This window comes from Bombus huntii, chromosome 10 (genome assembly GCF_024542735.1).
Source record: "Bombus huntii isolate Logan2020A chromosome 10, iyBomHunt1.1, whole genome shotgun sequence".
NCBI lineage: Eukaryota > Metazoa > Arthropoda > Insecta > Hymenoptera > Apidae > Bombus > Bombus huntii.
In genome coordinates this window covers 957,252-972,254 of record NC_066247.1, presented here as the reverse complement: position 1 = coordinate 972,254, position 15,003 = coordinate 957,252, and the positions used below count along the sequence as shown (strand labels likewise).

The 15,003-nt window shown below is 37.3% G+C and overlaps 3 protein-coding genes across 8 annotated transcripts in view; all 3 read right to left on the bottom strand.

Annotated features, from left to right (window-relative positions):
- LOC126870462 (serine/arginine repetitive matrix protein 2) overlaps nucleotides 1-7,138 on the bottom strand; it is a 34,625-nt gene extending 27,487 nt beyond the window's left edge. Inside the window, exon 1 of the mRNA XM_050628208.1 lies at nucleotides 6,771-7,138. Within this exon, the coding sequence (XP_050484165.1) occupies nucleotides 6,771-6,794 (24 nt within the window). The 5' untranslated portion in view covers nucleotides 6,795-7,138. The remainder of the gene's footprint in view (nucleotides 1-6,770) is intronic.
- A 508-nt stretch (nucleotides 7,139-7,646) lies between these two features.
- LOC126870469 (myosin light chain alkali) lies at nucleotides 7,647-11,895 on the bottom strand. Of its 5 annotated transcripts, none has more exons than XM_050628227.1 (6): nucleotides 11,737-11,895; nucleotides 11,369-11,396; nucleotides 10,088-10,396; nucleotides 9,756-9,842; nucleotides 9,304-9,371; nucleotides 7,647-8,351 (listed from the first exon to the last, which is right to left on the bottom strand). In XM_050628227.1, exons 1-5 carry the CDS (start codon nucleotides 11,737-11,739, stop codon nucleotides 9,340-9,342), a joined length of 459 nt encoding a protein of 152 aa, XP_050484184.1. In that variant the 5' UTR covers nucleotides 11,740-11,895; the 3' UTR covers nucleotides 7,647-8,351; nucleotides 9,304-9,339. The 5 variants fall into 5 exon arrangements, with proteins under 5 accessions (XP_050484184.1, XP_050484182.1, XP_050484187.1 ...); XM_050628228.1 differs by lacking the exon at nucleotides 7,647-8,351 and adding an exon at nucleotides 8,821-9,156; XM_050628225.1 differs by lacking the exon at nucleotides 9,304-9,371 and having other exon boundaries at nucleotides 11,737-11,894.
- The window catches only part of LOC126870466 (uncharacterized), a 9,183-nt gene continuing 5,915 nt past the window's right edge, over nucleotides 11,736-15,003 (bottom strand). The window contains exons 1-3 of one of the 2 annotated variants that reach the window (XM_050628220.1): nucleotides 13,677-14,474; nucleotides 13,254-13,465; nucleotides 11,736-13,148 (exon numbers count right to left, since the gene is read on the bottom strand). In XM_050628220.1, coding sequence (XP_050484177.1) covers nucleotides 12,465-13,148; nucleotides 13,254-13,465; nucleotides 13,677-13,764 — 984 coding nt within the window. In that variant the 5' untranslated portion in view covers nucleotides 13,765-14,474 and the 3' untranslated portion in view covers nucleotides 11,736-12,464. Of the gene's footprint in view, nucleotides 13,149-13,253; nucleotides 13,466-13,676; nucleotides 14,475-15,003 lie in introns of those variants that run through there. The other variant, XM_050628221.1, reaches the window with a different exon arrangement.

Below are 15,003 nucleotides of genomic sequence, written 5' to 3'. Positions count from 1 at the left end.
TTAATAATAATGATATTGATTATTAAAACTAATTGCATTCGGATCTGTATCGATGCGATCAAATAAACGTAAGTTAACTGACTTGTGAATGTTCAACCGAATTGTGGCTGGGAGCATGATGGAAAACAGACTGATTTGAGAAACGAATAAGCGACAGTAGCTAAACAAATTTGTGATATTCGTCTTGTTACAATTTAATTTATAAAAGTATTTTCTTTGTAAGTATTTCCGTATACATATACAGTTTATAAGATAAATAACAATGTTTGCAGAGATTTTTACAGAACAACGATACACGGACAATCTGTATCCAAATACGATTATTCTTTATGAAAGTGGAGAAATCCTAAACGTTTAAAGAAAATGCTTCCATCCTAGTGGGGCTTGGATGCTGTGCGACGTCGCGTCGTTTTATTATCGATTCTCCTGTCTGGCGCTCGTACAAACCCTCTCTTCTGCTTCTCCCCCTCTTTCGCCACAACCCCTCGCCCTTTACTTTGCCTTTGTACGAGTACGCGCAGCCCCTTCCTGCTTTACGCGAGACACGGGAAGGGTACATTCGCTCGAATGTGATATAAGTTTGTTCTCGGTTGAAAGAAATATCAATAACCCACTTTCATTAACTTCTTTTATGCACTAACGCTGAAACGTTCTATTGTTTTAGTACAAATTGTAAAAAAATTATCAATGTTTAATTCTTGATAGTAAAAGACATTATTTTATTGCTTTTCCAAGAATGCAGGGAAACCTAAACTACGTCGGTCCGAACAGATAGCCGAAAATAAAATAAAACTATAAGAATGGTAGTAGTAGGAATAGATTCCCGTAAACTATGATTTTTTTAAAGCTACCAAAGAATTCGAGAAAAAAAATAGCATCTAGATAAATGGGACGTCTAGAAGCAAGGTAGATCTGCTATTTTTACATTTATATTTAGAAAACCGTACCGTTCGTTTTATTATTATCTAATTGGGATTATATTCTGCACAACAATCCGCTATAACAATAAAATACATATAAATTTTTCCGTGCTCGCGAATATGTTTCTCGAGAATCTAAAATTTTCGATAATTATGACGTTAAAGGTCATCCACTTTTTAAGTATGTTATATAAAATTATGCATACGTCTGCTTCGTGTTAAGGAACTCGGACAATCATAGATTCATTCGTGAATAATCCTGGTCATTCTCGAGATGTGACATCATCGATTATCATATGCAAAGTTAGTCCACCTCACATGTCATTTTAGAACTTCAACGATGAGAATTATACGTTAATGACCATATGCGAGCAAAGGACTTAAATTCATAAATTACTCGTGATGTGGGACAGACGAAGAATAATTGGCAATTTACTTCCAATAAAATGAATTGTTTACCGCTTACAAAGAAATATCTTCTTTATTAATCCGACGCTTTCGATAAAATGCTAATCACAAAACATTTATCCAGTGAATTGTGTTACCAAAAAAAAAAAAAAAAAAAAAAAGAAACGAAAAAAGGTAAACATACTGTATAACAGCTTTAAAATTTTAGCCGAATGTGAGTTAAATCTAGAATTCATTTCTTTATTACTTGTCAACACAAGTACTTACTGATTTACTGTATACTGTCGTATTTACTGATAACACTTATCTTTATGTAACACTTATAAGAATTATGTACATAGAGAATAAAATATACTTAAAATAAATTTATCTACAAAGGAGACAGTAAACGCTGAATATAATATACAAACTTAATTTCAATACAACTGAGGAAAACTCACTCGTGTTATGTTATGGGCTGATAATTAAGCTATAATATCACTGAATCGAAAGGCGACTTTAAAACAATCGTGGCGCCTGTTCTCCTTGGCGATCGAAAGATAAACAAACCTATTTCTTCCATCACGGTCCACTCGGTGCACATCAAACGAGTATTTATTCTTAACTGGTTTATCAATATTGCGCGACAAAACCGATTGCGTTGCGTGATACGATTATAAAGCTGACGTAATCACCGGTATGTCAGAATCGAGGCGTTATTGGTATGCGGTTGTTGCACAGGACAAGTAAAAACGACATGTCAGGTGCACGGGTGTGGATACGTATGTATCTTTGAATTCGCGGCCCCCATTGGTTACGGGTTTAATCGTTTCGAGGACATGTTTACAGCTCGCAGTGTAGCCTTTAACGGAAAGCGGAACAAATCGGTGAAGGGGCGCCTGTCCGAATGCGGCTTCGACACGATGAATTGATACCAAACACGCCGTCCACACTTTCGTTTAAGGAAATCCGTGTCCACTTGCATCGTCTGGCTTATGTAGATTAAGTGCGTTGCACTTTTAGACACGAGATCGACGCGGAGATAAGTGTTACGAGATGTTCGCGCGAACGCAACGTCCTGTGACCAAAAACGCGATACGTGTTACGCTCGATTCATTGTGGCGGGTGTCATCGAACTCGGTTTTGCACAATAATTTGTCAATAATATCGGTGAATTGGCAAGTAACGAGTTAGAGTAGGAAATATACATATCTCTATCGCTTTCCCTTATTTGCCAAATTCTAAGGAAATTTTACTTTTTAGGTTGCATTACCAATTTGGTGAGAGATTGCAGAAAAAGCGCAGAATGCTAATGTTACAAACGAACCCCACCAAGTCAAACGAAATGCTGCTGTCTATTCATGTTACCATATAACGATGTTAATTGGCGTGTTGCAAACCTGATACTTGTTAATCCGATACGGGTTTTCGCCAGAAGTCGATAAGGATATACGTATGGTTCCAGAAGAAAAATATTTTGAACAGTGTCGAAAATTTGTTAAAAAATTTCTTTCGTGGCTTAAATACATAGCTGAGTTCGAATTTTAAAGAAATATCGATCATTGGTCGATTTTACGGATAAACTACCTAAGAATTTAATGAATCGAGAAAAGATGTGATCAAGGCCATAGTGCAGCGTGCTGCGAGAGACACATAGGTATCGCAAATTATTACATAATGGTGAGTTGGCGTAACCACTGTTTCTAAGAATAGATATGATTCTAATGTGGAATTTAAATTTCGCAAAATTGTCTAAACTTCTATATACATTTTTTAATTTAATTCAAACCTTTGCAACGTAATCGCGATAATCGCGTAGCGTCGATGCCAATGAAACTTCACCGTGTTTCGTATACCACGCGACTCTTCGATAAATAGCGAAACGAATTATTGGGAATTATAGCGAATTTCCGGTACGCTTTAACGCTTGTTATCATCCAAGGAAAAGGTAACAAAGGGACAAATTTAATATTGCACTCAAATCATCGGAGCGTGGCTCATTAGAGTTCGCCTCGACATGCCTTTAGCTTATACGACCCTCCATAGGAAGGAAGCCCCTCCAAAGCTTTGGAAGTGGGTAGATAATCACGGATGCTGTGTAGGTGCGTCTTGAACGAGACGGGGTCGAGGGCTTCTCCCATTTTTCCTAGTATTCATCGTCGGTAGATTCAAAGAACTTTGCCGGTCAGTGAACTCTACTCTCAATGGATCGTCCATTGACTTTCAATAAATCTAAACGATAGGTCACGGAGAAATTGCTCTCGTTAATAAGTTAAACGCGGCTAATCACGTGCAAACACGATGAAATTACACGAAATTGCAGGTGGTTGCGTTTTACCAGGAGAGTTTGGTCAATATTTCGTGCGGGACACTATGTACTATACACTATATACTATACAATAAAGTAGTTAGTCCGATATTTTCATCGGCAACTTGTACAGTTTCGTAATTCGATATACCTGTGCCTATATCTCGCCGAGATCAAGGGTAACAAACAACGAGGATGCAATTGATTTTTATTGGCCTTTGTAAAGTTTTTTCTCCTTTTCTATTTTCTAAAATACTTTAAAGGTTGCAACCTATGGAAACCGAGGTTTCTGCGTCAAAAATATCGCGCGGAGTATTCGGCGAATCCAATGCTGAAACGGAATGTCTTTTTAAGAGTAACACATAAATTGTTATTAAAGACAAGCAAAAGGCTGATGTTACATTATTTTTTTTTATTATTTCTGGCTCTTTGATTAATAGACCATTAAGTTTCATCGTTTCGCGCGTGTATCTTTAAGAGAATAGGTTTGAGTCTGTATCTGCGTTGCGAAAAATCCTGCTTTTTTTTTCCAAGAAAGAAATTTTTTGTATAGTATTTATCGCAAACTTGATATTATTGTTTTTATATGAAATCAAAGCTGCTTGGAATGGATGAAATTTCAGTCGTTATTTAACGACTTGTTGGTCGAGATTAATAAAGTGTGAACTTTGTTGTTTGCTCGCACAGTTAGCTCTACTTAATGACTAAAGACTTAAAAGTTGTATATGCAAGAACATATTGTTGTCAGATTACCGGGATACGTGCGGGTGGTATCGTCTGATACGTCTTCTAGAGCATTTAAATCTGGAGGAAACCATTGTTGCAATATCGAAAGTGCAAGAAATTGTCGATTATGCATTCCAGAGATTGATGTTTATGAGAAACTTTATTCCATTTCATTACTGAAGCAAAGTTGTATTCTTCGTACATTTGTAATACATTTACGAAGCATGTTAATTAAGAAAAAGATGACTAGGATCGATACGGATAATATTCTTGCATAAACATTCGACACTGGAGAGTACGATGCAAATCGTTCTAATAATTACGATGCACGGCAGGGCGTAAAGCGGGACATGGGTAACGAGAAGGACCTTGGCCCCCTACTCGTGTAACGATAAGCATTCGTGTAACGATAGGTACTCGCGTATTAGTCATGCGCGTAAAACCTAACAAACCATTCATTTTAGTCTGATCGTTTGTAGAGGTTTATTCGAGAAAATGTATATATCCGTATCTATTATTTGTAAGAAACTGCGCGCTAAGAGCGCAAAAAAATTGTCTAAACGCTTGTTAAGAAGTTCTTTTTTTTCCTTTAGAAGTTTATGACAATAGAAGACTATGACGATAATGTTGATATATTCGTGAAAAATAATCGGGTTGTTGGAAGTATAACGGGCGTGTGAACGTTTTGTACACAGACATTGGAAATAACAGCCGGGATAACCGTAGGACTCTCTTCGTATTGCAAGTTCTCCGGAAGTGTGGCACAAATTGCGGATGCCAGTCCGACCGAAGTGTTACTCCATTTGAACACCAAGAGAGGGTCATTCGATTAAGGTTTCAAGCTGATCATCGAAGGTGAGCCCGGTTAATTCCACAATTATACACCCACGAAACATCGTTATTTCATTGACGTTCGGCAATTTCCTAATTGACACACGATATAGCCTTCCTCTGAGTGGATTTTTTCGCCCTGTTGATGGCGGTGATGCAACGATGCCTAAATTAGTAATTTGCAATAGTCACAGTCACGACAATTTCCCGAATTAACTTAGCGAGTTGAATGGCAATGTGACATTCGCGTGATGTACGTTCATTTCAAGATCCATTAAGAGAACCTCACGATGACAAACTTTTCGTTTCTCATTACCAATTTTCTATGTAGATATTAATAATGCTTCGCGACGAGCGTTCCATTGTTACTTCGAATCTAACACGAAGATTTACCTCGATACGCGACTTTAAACTCCCGTTATATGATTTTTAAAACATTTGCATTCTGAAATAATGTGCCGAAAGATTTCCCCTTGTTGCCTGTTTCCTCTTAAAGCGACTTCGCATAGACTTCGCACAGACTTTGCACAACGAACAACAATGGTAGACCACGATTATCTTGATTCGCGTAAATCGAGCACAAGATGTAGAATTAATTATGCATGGGCGCCTGACAACACGCTGCATTAAATTAATCAGCATCTAAAAGACTTCCCAGTCTTACGATTCAATATTATGTGCCGGGTTTTCTCATCGCTTTGAGTCTAATGCCCCCGGACACCGAGGCCACTGTACAGTCTTCAACAGTAAACATGTGCATGTTGGAGTGTCTCTTAATTCTGCGATTAGTATTACAGATATAGTTGGTAGATACAACGCTATGTGTAGATATAATCGAGAAAATGAACGATGCCTTTTATAGGATTTTTAATAAAACGAAACATCAAATTTTATTAAACCGAGAGAAAAGATAACCTGCCCATCCTAATCCATGCTTTTATATTAATCACAGCCAAACATTTTGTTTTAATATTACAGACTTTATCATAACAAGCGTTTATTATCTTTTAACCAATAGATATGTTATATTATCATTGCCTTTGGATTTATCTAAATCTCAGATATTATCTTTGTTACAGAAATTCCTTAGAATCTTTTTTGCATTTGGATACGTTTCAATAATTAACCGAGTATATTTTCGGCACTTCAACACGATCGATCAATCCGACGAATTATACCATAAACCAATAATAATCGTGTGTCATTCTATAACAAAAAGAATTCCGGGATAAACATGTCCGCCGCAACCCGTTTCCCTTTATCGTTCAAATCCCTTGAAATAATCCATAAACGCACACCCCTAACCAATGAAAAACAAACATACCTTTTAACATAAAATAGATAAACCATATTCTTGAATGGTTTCCTTCTCGGATAAATCGAATCTTTTAACAATAGTAGCAGTAATACTAACGAATATGTGTATGATGAATCAGGTTAAAAATATTATGGAAGAGAATGTGATTTTCTGACAGTGTATATATTCAACAAGATGGCGAAACTGATGTTCCACCAATGATCTTCATCGTGTTCCGGCGTTCGAGCTGGCTCATGAAAATAGCGTTACATAGAGAATCGCGCGCATAATGAACACCAACCTGTTCGCTGCATGACGTCGTCATTCTGTTGCAAGTTGCTGGCGGTGTCGTCGTTGTTCGAATTCACTTGTACATCCGTCATCTTCTCGGTCAACGATACTGAGGGTCGTTCTCTTTAGGGTTAGGCGAGAATTCTTGGTATTCGCAGTGGTCGACTTCCACGCACTGCTCGTCACGCCGTAATACGCGCGAAACAACGAGAGGAGATGCGCGATTCAATGAGATACGATGAAAGTTGAGGAACGCGCGACACTTGCGACGCGTTTGAACTGACTGGCTCGACCGCCGGCCTTCCGGGATCACCCGAAGGCCCCACGCCTCGCCATCGGAAATCGCCGAGCGTTTACGAACCTCTTGCCGTTCGTACGATTCTCAGGTGCTCCGTGTCGCGTAGCGAACAGACAGCGAATGCGGTTCGAGTATCGCGCACTCACCCTTCCGCCAAATAGACCGCCACCCCTCGTTTTCTCGCCACCGAAAACGATGTTTATCATTCATGGTTCGATTCAGTTAACAAATAATAGATTCAATTTTTAAATTGTTCGTCGTATGGTTAAAAGTGTACAGAAACTTGAAATTTACAGTTTCTCCGTTCCCTCAAATTTGTCTTTGTTCAAAATCAATGTTATATTTTAACTAAAAAGATAGTAGTAGAAATAAGTAGTAGACTAAAATTATCATAGATATTTTTAGATGATTATGAAAGTTATTATAAACATTTTCAAATAGGTAGGATGTAGAGCACGTGGTAGGAATTGTTGGACTAAGTTCATGAAATTTTCCGAATAAAATAAAATTATACCAGTACTAGATAGAATGACTTGCTGACTGCCAATTTGATGATTTTTCAATAATAATCAGACGATAATCCGATAATTTAATGATATCATAGATCTATAATTTATATAAAAACATAGACGTTTTGGATTTGTACAAAACATGTTTTTATGATTTTATTTACATTATAATTATATCATCCGAACGTGTGAAAATATAACGTAGATGTACAAATCGGCAAATACTTTTCAAACTTCCCTGGAAGACTGTCAACGGCGTGAAACTTTTCACACTCCTCGTTCTACGAAGGGCATAGTTCATTAAATTAATACGATAAGAAGTAAAATAACACCGATCTCTTCACTCGGTTTGTTTCAGCGTTAGTATGCATATATTAAGATATTATACATCGTTCTTATTATAAATACATATACCTTATACAACGTTACATTCAACCAAATCAAACAGACGTGATTGGTATTTCATATCATCTTTCCCTTTGATGAATTTATTTTATATTAAAAGGTTTTATTTTATCCTGTTCTTTCTTTTCATTTTTTACAAAAGATCCTAATGACGATAAGAGCGATTCGAATTGTATTTCGCCGTTCTGTGCAGAATTATGAGAAGCGTGGAGCGCCTAAGCGCCAGGAGATTTTTTAACAGGGGATGAGTAAGACGATAAGTATGAAGAATGAACATGTTCCTCGTTGACGCGAAGTTCACCGAAGGATGAATACCGCATAATGGTTGCCGCGTTGCCACTTCATTCGCTGTCTTTCTCGCACAATCTACGAAGGAACGCTAGAAACAAGACAATCGATATTAACATCTTATTCTAAAGAAAATACGGATCTGGTGTACCGCTATGTCAATCAAACTTGGTGCCGAATACACATATATGAGCCATTTAAAATATACAATAAATATTAGAATAATTTCATGTGCAAACATAATTTCATGATGCCACAGAAAATGCTATATCGCATTTTGTAATTTTTGTGTCAATTTTCCAAGCTCGAAATGTCCTGTGGGCACGTAAAATTTCCCGGATATATTGCGATGATTTATATATACACTTGTGAATCTCTCGTTGTTCATTAATATTAATAGAAAGCTTCTGTAACTTAAATAACAAATGAACGCCTTCATTGATAGAAGTAGCGTAGATAATTAATAACAGAGTTAATGTTGTCGAAACGAAACGGCATGATTGAAACAGTGCTTTCTTTTGATGCAGAGAAATCCGTGACACAAATAAATATCAAACGTCTAGATCGTTCTATGTATATCTAATTTGCCTAAAATGTACATCTATCTGTGCATATGTAATGTTTTAGACACATAAGATAGTATAAAATAGTATGACAAATTACAGTACGATAGTCAAATATAGTTTGAAACCGTCTTCTTGTCGTCTTGTAATCGACGAGAACTCGAGGAAACGATTAAGGTTGAGCATCGTTTTCTGAAATCCACGCCAACGACACTACCGAGTGTCTTGAGTCACGGATCTCGTGCATGAATACATCTTAAGCTTTTGTACGTGTTGCTGTACGAGAAGCAGGTTATCGATTTCAGCATCCCTGCCACGTAGATTCGTTGCGTCCTATAAAATGTGACATGTGCGTAGTCAAATAGGAGGCAGAAAATTGTGTTAATATATAGGTGAAAAGAGGCAAAGAAGAAACGAAAGAATAAGGAGGAAAGACAGAAAACTCATGGAGATGCACGTTACGCTACAGGGTGTACTTACGAAAGGCGAAATTTGTGATATTGACGTCTGGTTTGTTTACAATAGCACCATCATCTTCTTCAAGAATGCTGCAGAACACAAAACACGTGGAAATGTTAAACGGTAGGGAAAACAAGAAACGGGGCCCGAACGATCGTTCGATTCCTCTGACTTCCTGGACATTTTGGGCAGCTATATAAAAATACTCTACAGGACTAAGCTACTGAACACTGTACAATGGGAAAATACAAAGGGGACAATCTTTTTTTTAAATTTTCTACTGTAATATCAACGTCTACTGGTAGAACGAACCGTTAAACAAACGCATATTTTATTGTTCGCTGCTGCTCTTCTTTAATCTAGCGATGCTCTATATTAATGTAACTCACTGATGCAGCTCGTATAAAACACGCTTCTTTTCAACTTCTATTTCGCGAGATGCATATATTTCATTGTGACGAATCGATACTTACGATCATAGGGGATGAAACCTTCATCATCTTCTGGGTCCATACAATCCTTCAGTACTTCCTCTACTTCCGCGTCGGTTAATTTCTCACCTAAAAGATTATACAAAATACGCGTATAGAATCGTGCGTTAAAAGATAAATCTGAAGTTACTCTCTTTGTGTTTGTTAAAGATGTTAAGCGGCCGGAAAAACGGTAAAATACTTTGAAACTTCTATTCGTGTTACTAACTTCCTTGATATCGTTAAAAATATACAGATTTTAAACTATTTTTATACGCCTACGAGTAATATTTTTCTCTAGTCGACGATGATGAAATATAGGATGATTATAATACCGAGCGCAAGCAGTGTGTGTGAAAGTTCAGCAGCCATCATAGTTCCATTTTCCTGTTTATCGTATAGTTTCAAACATTCGAGAAAATCTTCGTAGCATCCCTGATCCTTGTCCTTTTTACACTGGCTGTAGATCGGCAAGAATTCGTCGAGCTTCAGCAACTTCTCGCCCTTCTTTTTCGTTCCTCCAAGCTTTTCTATGCTGGCGTTTGTAGGATTCAGGTTGAGGGCCCGAAGTACGTCACCAAGGTTGACGGCATCGAGAGTCATCGAGCCATCCGCATCGTAAATGGAAAAGGCAAATTCTGCCTCTGTTTGATAAAGAAAGGAAACAAAGAAAATCTTATTACGTATCGCTCATGATCGTTCTTCCGAGTGTCCATTTTAAAATTTGTTTCGATGGATTATAGGACCTTTTGATATTTAAAGAGTGATAGGTAGGTTTACTTGACAGGCGGTAGTTATTGGAAAAAAATATTTTGCTTCGTGATTAAAAAAATGTCAATGTCGATTTTAAATTAAGAACGCAGGTATATGCTAAGTGAAATCTGGGTTAATATCAGCTGAAGCGTGGCTGTTCGTGCGTACCTGGTTCAAAAATATTGTTCTATTTTGAGACTGAGCGGCTCCCACCCAGCGACCGATTCAAGAACCTACTGGTGGAAGTAGTAGTGGGTCAGATTACCCCCGCCGAGCCATATAAGAACACGGTACTAACTATTTTTGAAATGGCGCTTCCCGTTCGGGGTGATTACACCTCCGTTTTACCGAATACTAACGATTACGTAACATTTTTCACGCGGTACATCGAGTTACCGTCTTACTACTTACGTTTAGAACCGTATCGTGAATGCCAAACATAATTACGGAATAATTCAAACGAATTTTAAACGTGCCGTTTCCCTTGCAGCCATAAGTTTAACGCGCTTTAAATATAATATATATCGTGGTGAGAAATCGATTATCGCGTAACTTGTTTAACGAGGAATATCATGTTCTTCGATCTACGACAATATTTTATATTCTTGGAAATATCGCGTCATAAACACATTTTTCTTCGATCTTTAAATTACCCTTCGCAGAGAATTTCCCTCACTTTTTCCTGCGTTTCCTCACACATAAAATTACTCGCGGTATTCACTCGATAGTTCACTGTTAATTTAAAATGTATCTTATAGTTGGTTGTATTTGCTATTCCTTAAAATCCTGCCTATTATTTCTATTGCACAGGTAATTTCAAACACGTACACAAAAACCAAGTATTTTCCATATGTTTTACTCACTTTCGACGTCCTTTGCACTGAGGTCTGCCTGTAATGCAAAAGAGATATCATTAAATATTCACAAGTTATCACGCAATACTATTTATTATCGTTATTATTTATAAAAATTATATCGAAATACAAAACATTTTAATGGGAAATCTATCGATATAAAATACATCGTAGCAAAGTTTCTCTTAAAGGAATTCTCAGTAACGACATAACTAAATTATTAAATAATTAAAAACATATATCCTTTAAAAGTGTCAAAAGAAACTTTAAGAATACCAAGAAAGAGTGGAAACTAAATTAAACTAAATTAAACGATGGATTTATGGATAAAATTTTCGTCGTATATCGAAAATTGGAAGAGAAAATCAAGAGCTTACCATTGTAACGTGTCTGGTACTGCTAGATGTTAATCGAACGGAGCGTGAACCAGAAGTGGTATCGGGTGTTACCAAATTTATTTATTTTATTTCTGTAGATGGCGCAGTGATCACGCGAATTACAAGGAGAACCAGCTCGAAAAGCTCGGTTCGGACGAAGAGGGTATTGGCAACGCTGCGGTCCAAAAACAGTTCGAGAGACAACGCGGTTTAGAAGCTGTGCTTCCTTGTTACGATAAATGGTTTTCGGTGATACCGTTCGTATGTCATGGCTGCCAGATCTGCAACGCAGAGTACATGCGACAAACAAAAATACACGCTGGACGGCCTTCGATCTCGTATACCCATCGCGCCCTTAATATCGCCGATCTTCGCCTTTTACGTCAAGCAATCGTCCGATAAATCAAAGATACACGTGATTACCAAAAAAGTTACTGTATTGTATAAAATTTTTAAGATACATCTTTTCCTCCGCGGTGTTCCTAGGAACGCGTGGAATTTATTTCACGTCTCGTATAACTTCGTAAGAGCTTGGCGTACGTAGACTATACCGGACGCGTGGCCAGCTGATGGCTAAACTAGGGAGTTATTTTTATCAACTCGACGCGAACAACCAGCGCATTTCTCTCTTAAAAACTAGGTTTACAAGTGGATATTTAGATGTTGTACATCCGATCGTTCCATAACTCCGTCGAGGAAAGAATTTGAACGTCGAGCCGACGTTTGACTCATTTCTTCCGACGGCCAAAAATGGTTCGCAATAATTTCCGTGTTCTACTTAAAATACCCTTTCTCTTCCGCTCTTCCGATTGTGTTTCATTGTGAGTCATTTTCTTCGTTTTACTGGACGTTTTATCTTCCAACGAACGACCTTCCTCCTGATCAGATAGGGCCGAGGACGCAATTTCCTCGATTGTTACGTCCTCCAATGAGGCATTCTTCGTGAAAGGCGTTGATGATGCGACGAACGAAGATGTAATTTCTTCGTACGCAAAATCACATACGTTGCTCCTAACGTCGTTATCGGGTACATAATCGATGTTATTCTGATCAGGATCATCGATACTTTCGATGCTTCTTATAAACTGTTCTTCCGTTTCCTCCCAAACCTCGATCTTTTCTTTGCTAACAGTTTCCGATACATCTTCTTTCCTTTGCTCGGATTCTTCCATTTTCGTTTCAAGTTCCTCGATCATTTGGTAAAGTAAATTGATAGATACTCTAGTCGCTTCGTTCGAGTTTTCAAGTTCCTTCTCCAGACGAGTGCACGTTGGATCTGTTGTGGTTTCGATAACAGCATCGTGCACTATTTGATGCACATCACCCTGACCCTGAGTCGTGTGCATTTCCACAAAATTGGTCGGCTCTGCTGCGTGTGAAACATTTTCGATGTTGCGTACTACGTGTTTTACCTGTTTAATGAATTGAACGTTAGAAAGAACCACTTAGAGAATAATTATTTTCTTATCGCCAATCCCAGAATTATTTGCACTTTTCACAATGCTATTTCCATTTACCTGTTTTTCTAATTTGGATATGTGATAGGGCACGGAAGTAGAATCTCCGATTTGCAGATTACGTAAACCAAGCACCATCTTTTCTATTAATTCTGTGGTTTCCGGTTCGTTGCGATCTACGCTCAAACGATCTTGTATTTGCAGCATTGTTCGTGTGATCTGCGATTGATTGCCAGCAGATTCTTGTTGATGATCCAGCATTTGTAATTTTTCTGACAACATTATTGTTCAATAATTTCAATTTGTTAACATTAATTCCGCTAATAATGAAAATAATGAGCTACAAGTTAAACACGTTTATTCTAGCACGAAAAGGAAAGCAATTACCGAAACGTAATATGCAACATTTCGCATATCGTATCTATATATAGGATAAAATAAGATTTAATCAAATATTGCCTGTATAAGATGATAACTGCTTACGATCATTTGTATCAACCACGTCAAAAGCTTCCAACATTATCTTGTCGATTAAACTTCTTGCAAAGGCTTCGACCATAATTTGAGGCATTATCAACTCGACAGAGAACTGAAATCGTAGCTGTCGGAAATGATCGTCAGATTTTCTATACGCATGGCAAATATGTATGCACTTGAATTTTGCTAGGTGCGGTGTACGTTTATTTTTATTTTTAAAATTTACTCTATTTGTTTAGCAGTTTATTTGGTAAATCGATTAATAATAAGTTCAAACATGAATCAAGTACGAAATTTGTATAGGGTTACCGACACCCTGAAGTGAACTTATGAAATGTTTGCACGTGTTCCGGAAAATGTCAGAAGACGTTGAACGTTTATTTTCAGTTTGGCACCAAAAAAGCAAGGTGTTGCCCGCTTAATTTATAGAATGATCTTTTTTTTATTAAGTATTTCATTAAATTAAACGTATAAGTCAATATTAATAATCTATCAATAGACTTGATCTTTAAAATTTTAAAACCCTGTTTGTATTACGATAGAATTGCCGATGTAACCTCAACTTCGAACTGAATCGGATTAAAGTACTAAAAAATAAATAAACACTCGCTTATCAAACGTTTTAAAGGAAAATTCGTACATATTACTCGAATCATTGTCAAATTTGCATGCAATGAATGTCATAAAATGGATTGTATTATTAACTATAACGTAAAAGGGATATACCGATTTTTTACGAGTCAAAATAGCGATAAGAGCACAACCCGCTAGTATCGAAAAACGAACGTGTCCATAAAAGATGGATCAAAATAAGTACATAGAAGTACGAATCTTCGAACCTGTTGCGGAAACTCCAACTTTCGACGCTGCTCACAAATATTCCATAAAAACTCTGAGCACAATTCACGAATGCGATAGTTTAAAGGTTACTCATTCGTACGTTCAAAATAATAATTCGTACATGCAAAGGAACGTTCCATATTCCACGAACTTGAAGTCAAACATCAGAAGCTTTCCATCCTCCAAACAAAGGGTAGATTCGTTTAGAAACGCGGACAGACCATTCGATATCGATTTGCTCTTAAGATATTACGCGTGTAATTCCGATATGGAGAAATCGATAAACAAAGTTTTTGGCAAAATGAATGATCAGGTTTGCAAAGACATAGATCATGTTGGCCCGTTAATCGAATTGGGTGCTATCTACAAAATTTGCAACTCGTTGGAAGAATCGTCTCCTAAAAATTCTTTATCATCCATGTCTCGATTTCGCGATATCATAGTCAAGCTACAATCTTTGATACGCCGATGTAGCAACGAAACGTTGGGAGAA